This window comes from Macaca mulatta, chromosome 5 (genome assembly GCF_049350105.2).
Source record: "Macaca mulatta isolate MMU2019108-1 chromosome 5, T2T-MMU8v2.0, whole genome shotgun sequence".
Taxonomy (NCBI): domain Eukaryota; kingdom Metazoa; phylum Chordata; class Mammalia; order Primates; family Cercopithecidae; genus Macaca; species Macaca mulatta.
The window spans coordinates 115,491,696-115,511,613 of record NC_133410.1 but is presented as its reverse complement, the minus strand read 5'-3'; the positions used below and the strand labels follow the sequence as shown (position 1 = coordinate 115,511,613).

Here is a 19,918-nt window from a genome sequence, read left to right as displayed (position 1 = left end):
GTGGTCTCCACCAGACAGCCTCTTTTCCATGTTTACCAGAGCCATCAGTAAACAGTGTTAAAGCATTAGGTATGGAGGATTGAACTATTTTAGTAGGCAAAACCACAGAAGTACAAGATAAGAACTAAAGCAGTTTGTCAGCAGGAAGGGCATGCTCTATATGGCCTTTGTAATCAGAGAGTGCTATTTGCAGGTCCACAGATAAGGCAATACTGCCTTGAATTGCTTTTTACTTAAAGGAATCCTGATGATATCAGGGTCATAACATAGCAACTGATTGCATCGTCTGCAGCCTGAATAGATGACTTCACTGAATAACTGGATATAGGGAGAGAGTGTTTTAGTCCTGGTATGTGAACAAAAAACCCCTTCTAGGAAGCATAGCGCTGGGGTCATCTGTAGGGGAGTATTTAGTGGGAAAAACAAATAATTGAACTGAATACCATGGATCAATGCAATCTAGTTGTCTCTGAGAAATAGCTTGCTCTATCTCTTCAATTTCCCTTTCTGCTGCAGGAGTTAAATACCTGGGAGAGTATAGGGCAGCATTGCCTTTTAAGATAGAAAACAGATTCTGTAACTTATCAGTAGTTATGCCCAAGGTGGGGCAAAGACAGTTAATATTGCCTAGTAATTTCTGATAATCATTTAAGGTATGTAAGTTGCTAGTATTTAATTTAACCTTTTGAGGTCTTACTGACTGGGAAGTTAGAATGTACCCAAGATATTTCGATATTTCCAAGGAGAAGACATTTGTACTTTTTCAGGTTCTATGATTAAACCTCTTAACTTTGTATTCTTTATGACAGAGGCATGTAACTTTAAAAATACTGGCTCTGTTGGGGCTGCTAGTAAAATATCATCCATAAAATGAATAATCCTGCAATTAGGAAATTATTTTCTACTGGGGAACAAAGCTTGATTTACATGATATTGACACATGATAGGACTGTTAAACATTCCCTGAGGAAGCACTTTCCAATGAAATCAGTGAGCTGGCCTTTCACTATTAAGAGCTGTTATTGTAAATGCAAATTTTTATCCGTCCTGTTCTGCAAGGGGAATAGTATAAGAGCAGTCTTTTAAGTCAATAATGATTGTAGGCCATTCTCAAGGAATTGCCACGTGTGGGGGCAGTGGGGGCCTGCTGAAGGGGCCCCATAGGTTGCAACTTAACATTAATAGCACATAAGTCATGCGAAAGTCTCCATTTACCAGACTTTTGGGGAATGATGAAAATGGGCAAATTCCAAAGACTGTTTGATGGTTCTGTATGGCTTTTAATTGTTCCTCAGCTAATTCATGGGCTCTTTGTAATTTCTCTCCCTTTAAAGGCAACTGTTCTACCCAAATAGGATTTTGAGAGAGCCACGTTAGGGGTAAGGGAGAAATAACAGTGGCCATTATTTGAAAGAGGTCTGCAGAGTGACCTCAGTTAACCCTCTTGTAAATGGGCTACTGGCTCCGTTTTCTTTAAAGATTTTTCTTAGCTCTTTATAAGCATTAAAAGAAATGGGTTTATGTACCTGATTGCCTTGTCAATCTTGCATTACCAGCCAGGATAAGAGCTCCCCATCTAATGCTTCTTGCCTAAGACAAGGTCCCATAGCTATAGCATATCCCTTGTCTTTTTTCCAATTTATTGGAGGAGGGGGCTCAGGCAAAACCTCCGTTTCCTCTTTGTTATTTTTTCCCAGAAACAGCGGGGCTGAGGGAGATGGAGGCAGTAAGGTAGATGACAGTTCCTCCTCTCTTCCCTTTTTAGGCTCTTCTGTGTAGAGCAGGACCAGAGCCACCGTAACCAAAGCCCATAACATTAAAGATGTTATTGAGACCCATTGCTTTTGTGCATCATGTTGTTTAAGATTTCTATCCACTTGTTCCCAGAGCTCTACGTCTAGAGTACCTTCTTTCAGGAACCATGGGTTATGGGAAACAATAGTGTACACTAGGTCTCCTAACTGAGCCTGCAAAACCGAGGCTCTGCTAGCTTTAAGCAGCTGTTTCAATACTTTTATATACTGTTGGTGTTGAACTGATAACTGTTGTCTTATGATGAAACCCTAGCCTGAATGGTTCCCTCAAACTTGGAAATCCCAAGTGGGCACCAATGACTTACTGACTGTGCAGTCTTTTCACCTTCATTTTTGAGGGTTCTGTCACGATCCGTTGCAGCATTCCTCATGTGGAGCACCACCTGCCAGGTCTGACCTGCAGACCCTGGCATAATGACAGATTAAAGAATGCACTCAGACACAGGTATCCAGTGAAAGAGTGGGCTAGAGGACCAGACCACTGACAGAAAGAGTTGTAGCAGCCGCGGCCCTGACAAGCTGGTGCTGCAGGCATTTATTTAGTATAGATTTAATGACAAAGGCTTTGAGTCAACACACTTATGGGTAATTAATATGGTCGCCATCCCCTGCGAGAGCAGTCGTGCACACGGATGATTAAAGACCAGGTTCCAAGGCCTAAGTAAACTAACTTATCTAGATCAATTCCTTTATATCCACTTGTTATCTAACCTTCGCTCTCAGGCTCCGGATAAGAGGGTTTGGCTGCCTTCAGCCAAATGCTTTTCTGAAGCTTTTGTAAAACCTGGCCTTCCAAGAAGGTTTGTATCTTTCTACAATTTTTCCCATGACCCTGACTGATCTCCTACAGTCTGTTTACTCTGTTGATAGTTTCTTTTGCTCTGCAGAAGCTCTTAAGTTTAATTAGGTCCCATTTGTCAATTTTTGCTTTTGTTGTGATTGCTTTTGGTTTCTTTGTCCTGAAATCTAAGCCCATTCCTAGGTTTAGGATGGTATTGCCTAGGTTGTCTTCCAGAGTTTTTATAGTTTGGGGTTTTACATTAAAGTCTTTTAACCCACCTTGAGTAGATTTTTGTATATGGTATAAGGAAGAGTTCCATCTTCTGCATACGGCTAGTCAGTTATCCCAGCACTATTTATTTAATAGGGAGTCTTTTTCCCATTTCTTGTTTTTTGTCAGCTTTGTCAAAGATCAGATGGTCTTAGATGTGTGGCCTTATTTCTAGGCTCTCTAGTCTGTTCCATTAGTCTATGTGCCTGTTTCTTTACCAGTGCCATGCTGTTTTGGTTACTGTAGCCTTGCAGTATAGTTTGAAGTTGGGTAGCATGATGTCTCCAGCTTTGTTCTTTTTGCTTAGCATTGTCTTGGATATTCAGGCCCTTTTTTGGTTCCATATGAATTTTAAAATAGTTTTTTCTTGTTCTGTGAATATTGTCCTTGGTAGTTTGATAGGAATAGCATTGAAACTGTATATTGCTTTGGGCAGTACAGCCATTTTCATGATATTGATCCTTCCTATCCATAAGCATGGGATGTCTTTCCATTTGTTTGTGTCTTCTCTGATTTCTTTGAGTAGTGTTTTGTAATTCTCGTTTTAGAGGTCCTTCACTTCCCTGGTGTGCTGTACTCCTAGGGAGTGTGTGTTTTGGGGGGGGCAATTGTGAATGGGATTGCCTTTCTGATTTTGCTTTCAGGTTGGTTGTCATTGGTGTATAGGTGATTTTTGTACATTGATTTTGTATCCTGCAACCTCACTGAAGTTGTTTATCAGCTGAAGGAGCTTTTGGGTCAAGACTGCATGTTTTTCTAGATATAGAATCATGTCATCTACAGAGATAGTTTGACTTCTTCTCTTCCTATTTGAATGCACTTTATTTCTTTCTCTTGCCTCATTGTTCTGACTCGGTCTTTCAATAATGTTTTGCATAGAAGTGGTGAGAGAGGGCATTCTTGTCTTGTGCCAGTTTTCAAGGGGAATGCTTCCAGCTTGTGCCCATTCAGTATAATGTTGGCTGTGGTTTTGTCATAGATAGCTCTTATTATTTTGAAGTATATTCCTTCAATAGCTAGTTTATTGAGAGTTGTTAACGTGAATGGATGTTTAATTTTATCAAGTCTTTTCTGCATCTGTTGAGTTAATTATATGGTTTCTGTCTTTAGTTCTGCTTATGTAATGAATCACGTTTATTGATTGTTTGCATGTCGAGCCAATCTTGCATCCCAGGGATGAAGCCTACTCGATCATGGTGAAGTAGCTTTTTGATGTGCTGCTGGATTAGGTTTACAAATATTTCATTCAGGATTTTTGCATCGATGTTCATCAAGGATGTTGGCCTGAAGTTTTATTTTTTTTATTGTGTCTCTGCCAGGCTTTGGTATGAAGTTGATGCTGGCCTCATAGAATGAGTTAGGTAGAAGTCCCTTCTTCTAAATTTTTTTGGAATAGTTTCAGTAGGAATGGTACCAGCTCTTCCTTGTACATTTGGTAGAATTTGGTTTTGAATCCATCAGGTCCTGGGCTTTTTTTGGTTGGTAGGCTATTTATTACTGATTGAATTTCAAAGATCATTATTGGTCTGTTCAGGGAATCAGTTTCTTTCTGGCTCAGTCTTGGGAGGGTGTATATGTCCAGGAATTTATCCATCTCTTCTAGGTTTTCTAGTTTGCGTACATAGAGCATATGGTTATTTTTATTTCTGTGGGGTCAGTGGTTATATTTCATTAGTCATTTCTAATTGTGTTATTTGGATCTTCTTTCTTCTTAGTCTAACTAGTGGCCTATCTTATCAATTTTTTTCAAAAAACCAACTCCTGAATTTATTGCTCTTTTGAATGGTTTTTCATTTTTTGATTTCCTTCACTTCACCCCTGATTTTTTTTAATTATTTCTCACATTTTATTAGCTTTGAGGTTGTTTTAGTCTCATTTTTCTAATTATTTCAGTTGTGAAGTTAGGTTGTTAATTTAACAGCTTTCTAACTTTTTGATGTGGATATTTGGTGGTATGTATTTCCCTCTTAACATTGCCTTAACTGTGTCCCAGAGATTCTGGTATGTTGTATCTTTGTTCTCTTTATTTTAAAAGATCTTCTTGATTTCTGCCTTTTATTTTTTACCCAAAAGTCAATCAGGAGCATGTTGTTTAATTTCTATGTAATTGTATGGTTTTGAGTGATTTTTATTGTGTTGACTTCTATTTTCATTGTGCTGTGGTCTGAGAGAATGTTTGGAATGACTTCAGTTCTTATACATTTATTGAGGATTGTTTTATGTCTAGTTATGTGGTCGATTTTAGAGTATGTGCCATGTGGTGATGAGAAGAATGTATATTCTTTTGGTTTTGGGTGAAGACGTCTGTAAAGTTATATCAGATTCATTTGGTCTAATGCTGAGTTTGGGTCCTGAATATCTTGTTAATTTTCTGCTTCAGTGATCTGTATAATACTGTCACTGTAGTGTTGAAGTCTTCCATTATGATTTTGTGGGAGTCGATGTCTCTTTGTAGGTCTCTAAGAACTTGCTTTATGAATCTGGGTGCTCCTGTATTGGGTTCATATGTATTTAGAATAGTTAGGTCTTGTTAAATTGAACCCTTTACCATTATATAATGCCCTTGTCTCTTTTTTTTTGATCACTGTTGGTTTGAAATCTGTTTTATCTGAAATTAGGATTGCAACCCCTGCTTTTTTCTGTGTTTTATTTTCTTGGTAGATTTTTCTCCATCCCTTTATTTTGAGCTTATGAGTGTCATTATGTGTGAGATACGTCTCTTGAAGACAGCATATTATTGGGTCTTACTTTTTTATCCTGCTTGCCACTCTGTTCCTTTTAAGTGGGGTATTTGGACCATTTACATTCAAGATTCGTATTGATATGTGTGGATTGGTTTTTGTCATTGTGCTGTTAGCTGGTGGTTATGTTGGCCTGTTTGTGTGGTTGCTTTACAGTGACATTGGTCTGTGTTTAAGTGTGTTTTTGTATTCGCTGATAGTGATCTTTCTATATTTAGTGCTCCTTTCAAGATCTCTTTCTTATAAGGCAGGTCTGGTAGTAATGAAGTCCTTTAATATTTGCTTATCTGAAAAGGATCTTATTTCTTCTTCACTTAGAGAGTTTAGTTTAGCTAGATATGAAATTCTTGGTTGAAGACTTTTTTCTTTCAGAATATTCAATATAGTCCCCTAATCTCTTCTGGCTTGTAGGGTTTCAGCCGAGAGGTTTGCTGTTAGCCTGATGGGAATCCCTTTGCAGGTGACCTGCCCTTTCTCGCTAGATGCCTTTAACATTCTTTCTCTCATTTCAACCTTGGAAAATTTGACAGTTATGTGTCTTGGGTATGATCTTGTGTAGAATCTTGCAGGAGGTCTCTGTATTTCCTGAATTTGACTCTTGGCCTCTCTACAAGGTTAGGGAAGTTTTCATGGAAGAATCCTGAAATGCATTTTCCAAGTTGTTTGCTCTCTCCCCCTCTCTTTCAGGGATGCCAATGATTTATATATTCAGTTTCTTTACATAATTTCATACATTTTGGAGGCTTTGTTCATTACTTTTTATTCTTTTTATTATTATTATTTTAGTCTGACGTCTTATTTCAAAGAACCAGCTTTCAAATTGTGAGATTCTTTCATCAGCTTGGTTTATTCTGCTGTTAATACTGGTGATTGCATTGTAAAATTCTTGTGTTTTTCATCTCTGTCCAATTTGTTAAGTTCTTTTTTATACCAGCTATTTCATCCTTCAGCTACTGTATCACTTTATTGTGATTCTTAATTTTCTTGGATTGGGTTTTGCCATCCTCCTGAATTTCGATTATCTTTGTTCCTGTCCATATTCTGAATTCTATTTCTGTCATTCCAGCCAGTTCAGCATGATTAAGAATTCTTGTTGGAGAACTGGTGCAGCCATTTGGAAGACATATGACACCCTGGCCACTTTAGTTACTGGAGTTCTTGCATTGGTTCTTTCTCACCTCTGCATGTGGGTGTTCCTTTAACTGTGGTATAGATTAAGTACAGTCAATAGACTTCTTTTCTGGATATTTTCACTGGGATGAGTATTTGTATAGCGTCTTTATTGGAAGCTGACTTCCTGTCTTTGGTTTTAGAGTGGGGTATGTTAGTGAGGTATTTTTTGTGTTGAAGCTTTGGGGTTTATCCAGCAGCTGACACTTAGGCTTATTGGTCAGTTGGTAGACTTTTGTTCAGTAGTTTGGCTCCCTTGTGTTTCCTCAGAGTTGCAGCCATGTTCCCTCTCAGTGCTCTGAAAGTATGGGCTCCTCTCCCCCTTGAGTGCCCGCTATAGTTCATGACTTGGCACTCTGGACTGCCCACTGCAGCTCTGGGATAATCTCGGAGTTTATATTCCTTCCACAGCTTAGAGGCAGTAGAGGAAGAGATCTTAGTAGTGGTTGTGGCCAAGGGTCATTTTCTTGACTCCTGGGGGCTCCTCCCCAGAGAGATACAGGTCAGCAATCACTCAGCGAAGTCAGCCCAAAATGGAAGTTTGTTCTGTGGGCCCAAGCCAGGAGTTTCCTGACTGGTGATGAGCTTTGGGGAGTGTGTGGGACCTGTGGGAGATGGACTGGCCTCCTCTCCTTGGTTCAACTGCAGTTTGTTGGAGGTATGGATAAGGCACTTAAGGTCTTTGCTTCTTCATTAGTTCAAGGGTGGCAAGGGCAGTTCCACTGCAGAGACAATGGCAGAGAGGCTTTTATTTGCCCCTGGAGGCTCTGTACAGGGAGTTGCTGAGTTTGTACTGGCCCAATAGTTCTGGTGGGGGGTGGCTGGAACCTCAGGCCTGGAGGATCTGCCCAGTAAGGAGATATGAGAACAGGAACCCATGTAATAGTCTGGCCACTTTTCTGTAGGGCTGCTGCAGTATGCTTGGGGCCCACTCTAGGCCCTAATCATCTCAGATTTTCCAGAACCTGGAGGTGTCACCAGTGAAGGCTGTGAAACAGCAAAGATGGCAGCCTGTTCCTCGCTCTGGGAGCTTTGTCCCAGGGAGGTGTGGACCTATTGCTGGTTTAAGGGCACCTGTACAAAGTGGCTGGAGACCCTGGTTGAGAGGTCCTGCCCAGTGAGGAGGAACAGGATCAGAACCTGCTTAAAAAAGCAGTCTGCAGTCTGGCCACATTTTGGTAGAGCATCTATGCTGTGCTGTGGGATTCCTTCTGCCCTGAGTCAGCTCAGACTCTCCAAAGCCTGAAGGCTGGAATGGCTAAGGTGTCTGGACAGCAAAGATAGCAACCCACCCCTCTCCCTGGGAACTCCTTCTTAGGGAGGTACAGTGCCACTGCTGGTAGCTGGCTGGATCCCAAGCCAATAGGTCTTATCTTGTGAGATGCCGTGGAAGTGGGGCCTGCAGGTTGTTACTACTCAGCCTTCTGGATTCGGCCTCTTTCCTACGGGTATGTACAGGAGTCTAACCTTCTACTTTGCCGAAGCTGCAGCTACTTTTGCCAGAAAACCCAGTAATAATCTAAGGCTTGAGGGTCTCCACCCATGCCTGAGCAGTTGCTCTGCCAAGACTTCATGTAGATCTGTCCGTCAGACTGAAGACTGAAGGCCCTGGTGGAGTGGGTTCACAAGGAGATCTCCTGACCTGAGGGTTGCAAAGACCTGTGAGAGAAGTGTGTTTTCCTGTGGCCGCTCATTCACTCACCACTTCCCTTGGGTGGGGGAGTATCCCCTGGTTCCATGTTGTTCCCAGGTGGGTCATTGTCCTTACTTTTCTTCATTCTCTGTGGGTCAAGTTGTTTCCTTGACTAGTCCCACTGCAAATACCTGGATGCTTCAGCTGAAGGTGTGGTATTTACTTGCCCCCTTCTGATTTTCTCCATGAGAACCATGCACACTAGCTGCTTCTGGCCACGCACACTAGCTGCTTCTTGAATGGACTGAAGTAAATTGACTTCTAATAATAGCAGTCTTTAAGTTCTTACACTGTGCCAAGCTTGGTGCTGGTCTTATGATGTAGATACTGTTGTTATCTCTGTTTTACTGATAAACTGAAGCTTAAAGACGTTAAGCAACTTTCCCAAGGCCATATAACTAGTACTTGGCAGAGACAGTCTTGTGCTTCTGAATTTTACACTATTTGGCAGGTGCCTATCTGGTCTCTGTGTAGGACAGTAGAGCATAAACAAGATTGAAATTAATAGAAATTAATGAGTCAGCGAGACATGCATTGATGCCTCTAAACGATATATATTCATTCAGATGCTATACACATTTCTTCAAATCTTATACACAAAATAAGCTATTACCTTCAGTACCTGTGTGTATAAGAGGCCTAATCCCAGATCCCAACTGAACAAATCTACCTGTGGTTATCTTTATACAGATGTAGCCACAGAATCAAGGAAAATTGAAGTATTTCAAATTTTAGAAAGCAATATTGCAACACTTTGAGGGAGGAAACATGATAGAAAGATCCTTTCCTACTATATTGACATAATTTATAATATTTAATTCATTCAAAACCGTTTTAATAAAAATTTCCCTAAAACTACTAATATGCTGATGTTTTTTAAAGCCTATTGAAATTTTAATTATATTTTAAAAATAATTATCTTTGTACAGTAACTCTTAATTCTTACCAAGGTAAATCTTCACAATTAAAGTCTAGGATTTATGTGACTTTAACAATCTGTTTAAAAAGTAATTACATATTTAATACTAGGATATTTTTGAAATAATTTTATTTCTCCCTTGCCACAAAATGTAACCCTGCACAATATGGAAAAAAAAGAAACTTTCTGTAATACCTTTTCCTTCCCCAGAGGAAGTAAATTATTTTTGAAATGATGTTCACATTACTTATAATGTCCCTGTATCATGTTTATCTTCTGTTTTGCTTTTATACATCATTTAAATGTATACACAGTTCTTACCTCTTTATATAGGTGAAATTTTTTTTTCCTAAATTGTGCTTCCGGGAGATTTAATGTCTAAGAATATATTTCATCTCATCCTTTTTTTAACCTATGTAAAATGATTTAAGTGATAGCTTATGAAAGGTAGGGAGGCAATCTTATCCACAGGCAAAATAAGCTGTCTACCAGTAAATTTAAGGGACGGCCTCACCACTACCACCACGCCCCCTTCAGAACCGTCACTTGATGCCTGAAACGCTACTGTAAGGCTTCAGTCATTTAGCTTGTGTTATGAATAGTCTCCGTTAAAATACAGAAAGCCTGCGGGTGACAAAATTTTAACCTATGTTCAGTTTTTGTGATTGTAGGAGAGAAGCAGCACATTAAGGTGCCAACAATCTTAGGGAACTACCTAAACCCCAATGTGGGCCAAGGGAATGGAGGATACAGAAAAAGAAAGCTGAAGGACATGAAGACAGACTTTACCCACCTAACAATAAAAACATAATCCCAAAACTTCAGTATAAGAAAAAACCCTAATGTGGTCTAAACTCTTTAATACTAAATTCAAAGGCTCAGAGAGGCAAAACAGCAGTTTTTGTTGAAATCACATTTTTTTGTTTGCTTTTAGAAGATAGAAACATGAAATGTTAATCTAGTTAAAAATCAAGCCAGATATATTTGTTCTTCAATGTATTTTGAGAATTTCAAAGCAAACAAAAATTGCATTTTATAAGGAGGCAATAGAAAATGTTTCTCATGTAGTGACGTGAATTTCAGATGTTAATAGTTTCCATGGTCATACACAAGCAATCTCTTGTTTTCTTTAATAGTTATAAATATTTAGGGTTTCAGTTTTCTTGGAGTTCATATTAAGAGAGGTCTTAGTCATGTAATTGTGGATCCAACTTATGTTATCTGTAAACAGCAATACTTTAAAGGAATGTTACTCATTTGCTTGAAATCAAGGCTGAGTTTTTGCTCAAGGCTGAGCTTTACTTGTAAAACTCTTACCTTTTGATTTTTTTGAAAAATGTTAGCATCTAAAACTATACCAAAGACAACCTCAGGCTTAAATTTGTGTTTTGAAAAACAGATGAACTTAATTGTATTCATTATTTCATTATGGCACATCCATCCTTAGTGAACACTAGTATTACTCTTGTCTCTTTGTCCTTAAGAATTAATTTATAAAAACTTCTTCAAAGCAATTTAAAGATACTCATGATCAGAGCAGGCTAGATACTGATGAGAAGGTTTAGTAAGATTTTTTTCATCTCATTTGGACTTAGGTTCAATCTATCTAAATTAAAATTTCCATCCAATTGTATTCCCATATTTTAATGGGCTTTGTATAACGTGGGAGTATATGATAGCAACTGCTGAGGAATGTCGTCATGTCTGGATTGTTAGTTATGAAAGGTATATTAGCTGTTAAAGAGTTTCTATTTGCTGTGTGAACCAGCCATGACCCCAGTTCCTAGAGTGCCATACAGTCTCATTCAATTAGCCAGCCAGTCCTGTTTAAGGACCTGCTTTGCCAGTCAATGGGAAAATAGAGTTTAATTACAGCACCCCTGCCCACCAGAAGCTCACAGTCTTATAACTAAAATAGATATGTGAAATAGATAATTGCAGTAGAATATGAAATGGTCTATGTCTGAAGCATACCCAAATTCCTGGAAATATAGGATGGGCACCTAAACCAAGTAATGTCTGACATGAGTCTTAAAAAACAAGTAGAAGTTAGTAACCCAGCAAAGAAGAGAAAGAAGGCATTGAAAAACTACATTGTTTGAGGCCCAGAGAAGGTGAGAAGGACACTTTTAGGAAGTTACAAGAACTGTGGATGAATATGTCTGGAATATATGAGGATTAGTAATGAGACTAGAGTAGGTAAAAGTAGCTTCATTGAAAATGTCTCATAACATGCTAAGAAATTTGGGTTTCATTCCAAAGGCAGTGAGAAACTTAAAAAATTCTAAACCAGATATATTTGGTTTATGCCATGCTCAGATTTTTATTTCAGAAAAATTACTTTAATGCATTGTAAAGGATGGATGAGGGTAGAGATAATCTTGCACGCAAAATTAGGATTGAATTATCCAGAAATTTGATGTGTATAATCATTCTTTCGTATCCTGTCATAAAGAGTGAGGTCCCTAGCTTTTCCCTAAATAGACCAGTTTTAGTGGGCCTATGCTGAAGAAAATCCAGAGAAATTACTTTTGTTGCTGTTTCTTTCCCTTTTCTCAAAGTGTGTGCTGACAAAGGGAAATTCTATATCGTTGACACTTGGAAGCATTGTTAGATACTGGTGCCACTGGTTAGGGTGCCACAGAAGGCACCTTAGCATATTTGCTGCTGATACTAGTTACTCCAGGTTTGGCAAAATTCTGAAATTCATTTACTCACCAAATATGTAAGTGATGTTCCAAGCATTCTATTAATCATTGCAAGAGATTCAAAGATGAGCCCGGCGCGGTGGCTCACGCCTGTAATCTCAGCACTTTGGGAGGCCGAGGCAGGCGGATCACGAGGTCAGGAGATCGAGACAATCCTGACTAACATGGTGAAACCTCGTCTCTACTAAAAATACAAAACATTAGCCAGGCATCGTGGCGGGCGCCTGTAGTCCCAGCTACTCAGGAGCCTGAGGCAGGATAATGGTGTGAACCCAGGAGGCCGAGCTTACAGTGAGCTGAGATCGTGCCACTACACTCTGACCTGAGTGACAGAATGAGACACTGTCTCAGGAAAAAAAAAAAAAAAGATTCAAAGATGAAATAAATATAATACTCATCGTTTCTATCAGTTGTTTAGATAGAAGTCATTTTCATTAGAATATTTTATATAAAATCAAATTGCTGTTATGAGAGATGTACAGATACTGTGGGAAGGGAAAATTTCATGGATGAAACATTTGAAGAATGGATGTTTGTGCAAAAATAAGGAGAAAAAGGTATTTAGAAAGAGAAAACTACAGGAGATAGAAAACATATTGGTAACATGCATGATTTAGTTTGGTTAGAATTAAAGTAGTTAGGTTCTGTTCATGAGGACTGAACTGAGGAATACGGGCTTTGTCCTATAGGCTGTCATGGAAAGTTTCTCAGAAAGGATATGATAATCAGAACGCTTTGCTTTTAAATTTTTTCTCTGTCAATATTGTAAATCAAGTGTATTTCCAAGAGAAAAGACAAAAGTTGGAGAAAACAGTTACTACAGTAGTTTAAGCTCAAGACAAATCAATATCTGAAATAGGCAAGGGGTAATGGGAATAAAAATGTGAGTACAGGATTTATAAGAGCAGCAGCATATTGGATGTTGCTATTAATAAGATGTTGGAAATGAGATTTTTGACTGTTTGATTTGGGGGAAGGTGATGCCATTCAAAGTATCAATAGATTTAGCAAAGAAAATAATAATATCTAAACATCATTTTTGTATCAGTTAATGCTATTTAGTTATGTTATCTATGAGAGAACTATGGGTTTAATTTCATATTTCTTTTTGGCTGTTGATATACTAAAGGTAAAACCTTCAGTTTGGGCTGAAAAGTCTATAACACTAATTATAATTAGTTAACCCAGCAGACAAACAGCCAAAAAGAAAAGGTAGGTAGATGTTCTTGAGTGGTTTGGTGAAATACTGGTGTGGGTTGTCTTTAGAGATATGACATCACTAAGTGTGGCATCCAACAAAAATGCTGTGCTCTTTTAGGATTTAAAAAAACATGAGCTGGTTTCTGTGTTGAATTTTAAGCAATATTTTAAAGGAATTTTCAAATCTTTTTGTAAATTAAAGAGTCTTTTTGAATATTCTTGGTTAAATACCATGTAATTTACTTATACACTGTACCTATATACTTAGACCTGATTTTTTTCTGTTTGATTGAAGTACAGCATATCTACTTACAGCATTGTTTTGTAGACTGAATTATGAATACAGGAAAGTTTTCGTATCTTAGAAACCTAGAAGATAATATACATCATCCCTACCTGTTAATGATATTCTGATAATCCAAGTTATTTATCAGAAGCTTACAGTAATTTTTTTAATCTGTCTGTGCTTTGGGCTATCAAATTCTGTTTAATGCAAAATTTTGATTTTGTTCTAAGTATACATTCAAATGCTTTTGGTAATATCTGCCAAATGGAATGTTGATCTGAATGGTTTATTTGCAGGGAGGGGTACAATTTATTCCAAGACGGGGTAAGATATATAATGTAAGGTCACCATATGCCAAAGAAAATTCATATGTTTACTGGAATGTATCCTGTAGTGCATTCATAGTAGTAAACAACCATATTCAAACATGTGGTGAAGTGACTGCTACAATAACTGGATGCTTTTATGCTTTCATAACTATTATTATTCCAGTCTAGAGATTTCATTGTAATTACTGCTGACTTTTGTAATGATGTTTTTTATCTTTTAACTCTTTCAAGTATGTCATCAAAAATTCTCATTTCCTATGAACCCTGAAAGTTAAAAATTAGTATTTATGGATACTATTGCCACTTTTGCCAAAACCTAACCAAAAATTGTAATGTCATTGTTGGGATTACAATATCATGATATATATGTGATTGGGGCTAATTGCCCCATAAATACTTTGGGTACTATTTCCTTAATAGTAGTATTTCCTCTGAACTGGGTTCTTTGAATCTGTAGCTTTTTAAATTCTTCGTTTATAAAATAGCATAGTGTCTGACTATTGAATATTATACTCATTATAGAACCTCTTTAAGTGTGGTTATTTTTTACCCCATATCTGTGTTTATATAATGAGAAATGCCTTTTTAAAATGTAAAACATTAGTGTAGAGGGTTAAGATTTTTATCTATATTAGACAGAAAGCAATAAAGTGACAGTCATACTTCTAAAATATGTAGTGTTGCATGTTCATCTCTAACCCTACCTTTGTGTGAAGGTCCTGTGTATACTTGTTTTCCACTGTAATATAGTGAAATAAAACCAAAGTTCTTAGAGCCTGGAAAAATGTGCTTATCTCAACATATTCTCCATCATTTCTCTTTACTTGCCAGATTTTACTCATGACTGATGACAGTCAACTATGGTTATTCAGTCACCGTATGTCAAAAATTTTCTTCTATTTCCCTCTTTATTTATTCTTCCTAATACAAAATATACAGAAATCTGTTCCTGGCTCAGTTTCCAAATACCTCATATTTTATTCTGATTATGAAGGACTCAACAAGTGAAAAAAGTATCCATCTGCCTAGATTTACAATATAATCTGACCACCTCTCAAATGTCTAGAAGTTGCCTAAAGCAGTTCTATTTCATCTAATGCTGTATGTGTCACATGAGAAATTGTATTGTAGGCAATGTAGGTAATTTCCAAGGAAAAAAGAAAAGATTTCTAAATGACCAAAGTTGTCTTCATTGTCTGACTTATTTAAACAACAGGCTATTCATTGTAAATACACTTATTTATAACTAGGCCAATCTCATTCTCCTCTGTTGTTTGCCAATAATGCATTCACCTCTGCTGTTTGACAGTAATGATAGAAAATTTAGAGGTTTAACCACCATGTCTAAAGACATTCATGCTTACCCAGTCATTTTTGTGCTAGAAGTTTCATGATAAGAGTGTTCTTGGATGAGTGTTCTTAGATATTATCCAAGACTTTTTGGTTGAAGTAGATTAAGAATAAGGAAAGCGTGGTTTAAAACTCTGTTTCTTTTATGCCTTATTTTCCAAACTGTAGCCTAAAAAAGGTTTGGAATCATTTTGTATTTTGAAAAACTTTCTCTTTCAAAAAAGACTCTGTTGCCGTCATATTTTGTGAAGCATTTTAATATTTAATCTAGATTTTAACAAATCACAAGGATAATATGATAATAACTTTATGACATACTTCTAGTAACTGAAAGGAGTTTAGATTAAAATCTTTAAAGGCACATAATAAATAGGTGATATTGAACCTACAAAATCACCTTAATACTTATCTATGATTATAGATATAGTTACTAGATATGGTTATTTAGATATAGATAGGTACTTTTTTAACCAAATACAGTAGTCACTAAATTTATCTATTAAACAGTTCTTCTTTTAGAGTCAGAGTCTTCTAATTTTCTAATAAGTGGCTGAACAAATTTTATGGAAGAGGCCCTTAAAGGTGACTTTGCATGTAACGCTTAACACAGTCTGAGCATTATCTTTTATGTCTTTTATTTCCGATTTTCAAAGGAGAGAATCTCATTGGCTCGGCCTGCATCATATATCCATCATCACCCTCCCCTCCACCATCCGGTCAGTCGTGGTTATAGGGATCATCTGATACCAATATGACAGCCTAGACTCACCCTTTCCTCAGGGTCAATGGCTGGTGCTCTTCCAAACAAGAAAACAGCAGGTGGGCAGGCAACCCAAACATGTCTGCTACAGCATTTGACCAGGATAGATTTGTATTGCTTTTGCTACTTTAAACACACTAAAAAAGAGAAGATGTTCATGGTTGGTAAAGGTTGTTTGATAAATATGGAAACACTCTCTGGCAACTGATTCAGGCCTGGACAGATGTGGATATAGGTGCTGAGAATACATGAGTTGTTAGGTTCTTAGTTTGTGTTATAAAAAATTTTCATTTTAAAAAGTAGATCTTTACTGAAAATAAAGTACTTTCAGTTTTTTTTTAAAAAAAGTACCATCAGAGTAATTATATTCTGAGAGAAAAGTCATGACTCTTCAGGAAAACTACAGTTGGGAATATTGAATAATTAGAAATGTTTGAAAAACTAATGCTGATGAATTTCAAAGGTAATCTATGCATGATCATAAATTCTCTTCCCATTCTAGAAAATGTCAACTAAACAATGTCCACTGGAATGTTAATGTTGATTCTCTCTCCTTTCATTTTTCAGAACTTATTTATGGTTCTTTCTCTCACTATTAATGTCATATTCTTTTCTTTAAAAGAAATGATGAAGCAGCAGCTGACTAGAAAATTTAAATTGTAAGATATGTAGTCCATCTCCACTATCTCCACTCATTATAGAACCTCTTTAAATATGGTTATTGTTTACCCCATATCTGTGTTTATGTAATGAGAAATGCTTTTGATGTAAAATCCTTTTACATCTTTGGCTAGTCATCTTCCTTTCTCTCTTCTACTTCATTTTCAAATTTAATTTTTTTTTTCTCTTGGAGGTGCCTTACTTCATTTAGATAAATACACATATGAGCTGGAAGATGTTTAGTACTCTCTTCTGGGAGTCACCTAGCTCTGTGAGTTTCCCTCAGACACTCATGATTGCACACAAATAAATGTTTTCCTTAAACTTTCCTTCTCAGCTTTATTCGTGGTCACATTTCAGGAAGCATCAACATTCCATTCAGTGCTGCCTTCACTGCAGAAGGGGAGCTTACCCAGGGCCTTTACACTGCTATGCTCCAGAACTTCAAAGGGAAGGTCATTGTCATCGTGGGGCATGTGGCAAAGCACACAGCTGAGGTAATTATATTCAGAAATGTCATATGTACATATGATGAGTGATTTACCTGCCTTCGATGTGAAGGTTATCTAAAAGTATATTTCTTCAGGAGTTGGTCACAAATAATATGAGTTTTGAAGATTTGTCTGTGTTATTATGGAAGAGTTTGTCTGTAATTGAAGCATTTTTCCCTCAGTGTTCAGCATCAGGATCAACAGTAACCTTAAAAAATCAAAATGATAACCTAAGGCTGTTTTTTTCTGACTGCTTTCTGAAATTGCAAAGTAGCTTGAATTCCATCCATTGGAGAAAAACAGTAGTGTTCAAGTGTAGGCTCTGAGAGCTGGTCATGATGAGATTCGTTAGATTTAGAAATTGTGTTTACTATAGAGTCAAAGCTTCTTGATGATAGAGAATTCAGGAAGAATGTCAACTGTCAGACATGAGAAATATATGAAACAATAAAATGGCTTCCTTCTTCCATGACTATGTTCTAAGCAAATTGAAAAATAAAACAAAGAGTAGCATATGAAGGCCAAAAATATATTTATTTTTTAATAAAAGACAAATTGAAGACTGTAGCTTAGTATGAGAGCCAAATGGGCTTACTTAAAAACAAGCAGGCAGAGAAGGTATCTAAATATAGGCAGTGTTGAACAAGTACAGGATCTTTCTCTAAAGGGGAAGAATCTGCTCCTAGAAAAATAGAGGTAACTTGCTCCCTGCAGACAGCTTTTTTCTAAAAGGAAGATAAATAGGACTGAACCTTCCTAAATTTACCAGTCAAATAAATCCTTCAACCTCCTAGGGCAGAGAGAATAGAGGGACAAAAAGAAAGGCCAGGAATATGCTTAGGAAAATTCTGTCATCAGGGAAATCAGGAGTGGAGACAAAATATTTGCCTTGATTGTACATATTCCTATGAACACTACTGAAATGTGGTCACTGAAAATTTCAGATTAGAACTTTAAAACTTTATTTTTTTTTTAACTCTTAGAAATCAGAGAAATAACCTAAAATCTCTTTTATTATAAAAACTAATAACCACACTTTGTTGAACACTTGGAAAATATAGAGACCAAAAAAGGAAATAAAAAGTATGCATGATTTTACCACCTGGGAGGCAAAAAACACTTCTTGAATTTTTTTTACTGGAAAATTATAATTCCTCCATTCAACTCAATTCTAAAATTAGCTAAAGATAACCCTCCTATCCCCACCTGCACACACCCAGTACTGATACAAACTCAGAAAAAAAGGAAACATGAAAATACTTTGCTCTTTTATTCCTAGAGCAAGTGTGTATGAAGTCCATGAAAACGACATATAAAGGTTACATTTAGAGAACTATGCCATATGATTTCATAGTAAGGAACTAGGTTATTGATTTTTCCAAATTTAATGCCTTCACTATAATTTTTAAGTCCTTTAAGTTTTTGCTTTTCATAGAGCAAAATCGAGAGGAATAGAAATTTCCCATATACCCACTACCCCACACATGCACAACCTTTCCCGTTATCAACCTCCCCCATCAGAGTGGTACATTTGTTACAATTGATGAACCTTCATTGACACATCATTGTCATCCAAAGTCCACAGTTTACATCAGGTCTCACTCTTGTTATTGTATATTATTTTTAATTCGTAATAAATTTTTATTAACTTTTATTTTAGGTTCAGGGGTACATGTGCAGGTATGTTATATAGGTAAACTCATGTCACAGGTGTTTGTTGTACAGCTTATTTTATCACCAACGTACTAAGCCTAGTACCCAATAGTTATTTTTTCTGCTTCTCTTCCTCCTCCCACCCTCCACTCTCAAATAGGGCCCAGTGTCTGTTTTACCATCTTTGTTAGAAATTTAAAACTTTAAAAGTCAGATTAGAACTTTAAGACTTCTTATCATAAACCATTTTAAGCATCCAACAATCCATGTCTCAGAAGTACAGGACTGATGGCAGCATTAACTTTTTTTTTTTTTTTTCTTTTCTGAGATGGAGTCTCACCCTGTCACCCAGGCTGGAGTGCAGTGACACAATCTCAGCTCACTGCAAGCTCTGCCTCCTGGGTTCATGCCATTCTCCTGCCTCAGCCTCCTGAGTAGCTGGGACTAGAGGTGCCCGCCACCACACCTGGCTAATTTTTTGTATTAGTAGAGACGAGATTTCACCGTGTTAGCCAGGATGGTCTCAATCTCCTGACCTCATGATCTGCCCGCCTCGGCCTCCCGAAGTGCTGGGATTATAGGCGTGAGCCTCCACACCCGGCCAGCATTAACTTTTAACACTAAATGTTCACTAAATGAAAGTCATTCTTAATGATGAAACTTAACTAACCATACTAAAGTTAGTTCATACTAAAGAAGTATGCAAGTGGATATTACTTCTAAGTTATAAATAACTCACCTATCTTTTATATAGATTATATATAAAAGTTATATATAATAGTTATATATAACTATTTCTACCATCCAACAACAGAGAACAATCCAAATACACCTATTTCAGAGAAAGTCAGACTAGTAACTCATATGATTTGGCTATTTGTCCCCTCCAAATCTCATGTTGAAATATTATCTCCAATGTTGGAGGCTGGCCTGGTGGGAGGTGTTTGGATCATGGGGGCAGATCCCTCATGAATGGCTTGATGTCCTCTCCATGGTAAGTTGAGTTCTCACTGTGTTAGTTCACATGAGAGCTGGTTGTTTAAAAGGCTGGCTCTTCCTCCTTTCTCTTGTTCCTGCTCATGCCATGTGACAT

General features: G+C 37.2%; 1 protein-coding gene across 6 annotated transcripts in view; it reads left to right on the top strand.

Annotated features, from left to right (window-relative positions):
• TBCK (TBC1 domain containing kinase) overlaps window positions 1–19,918 on the top strand; it is a 235,999-nt gene that overhangs the window by 178,816 nt on the left and 37,265 nt on the right. For all 6 annotated transcript variants that reach the window (XM_078002052.1, XM_015138914.3, XM_078002045.1 and 3 more), the window contains one exon: window positions 17,019–17,178. In XM_078002052.1, the coding sequence (XP_077858178.1) occupies window positions 17,019–17,178 (160 nt within the window). The remainder of the gene's footprint in view (window positions 1–17,018; window positions 17,179–19,918) is intronic.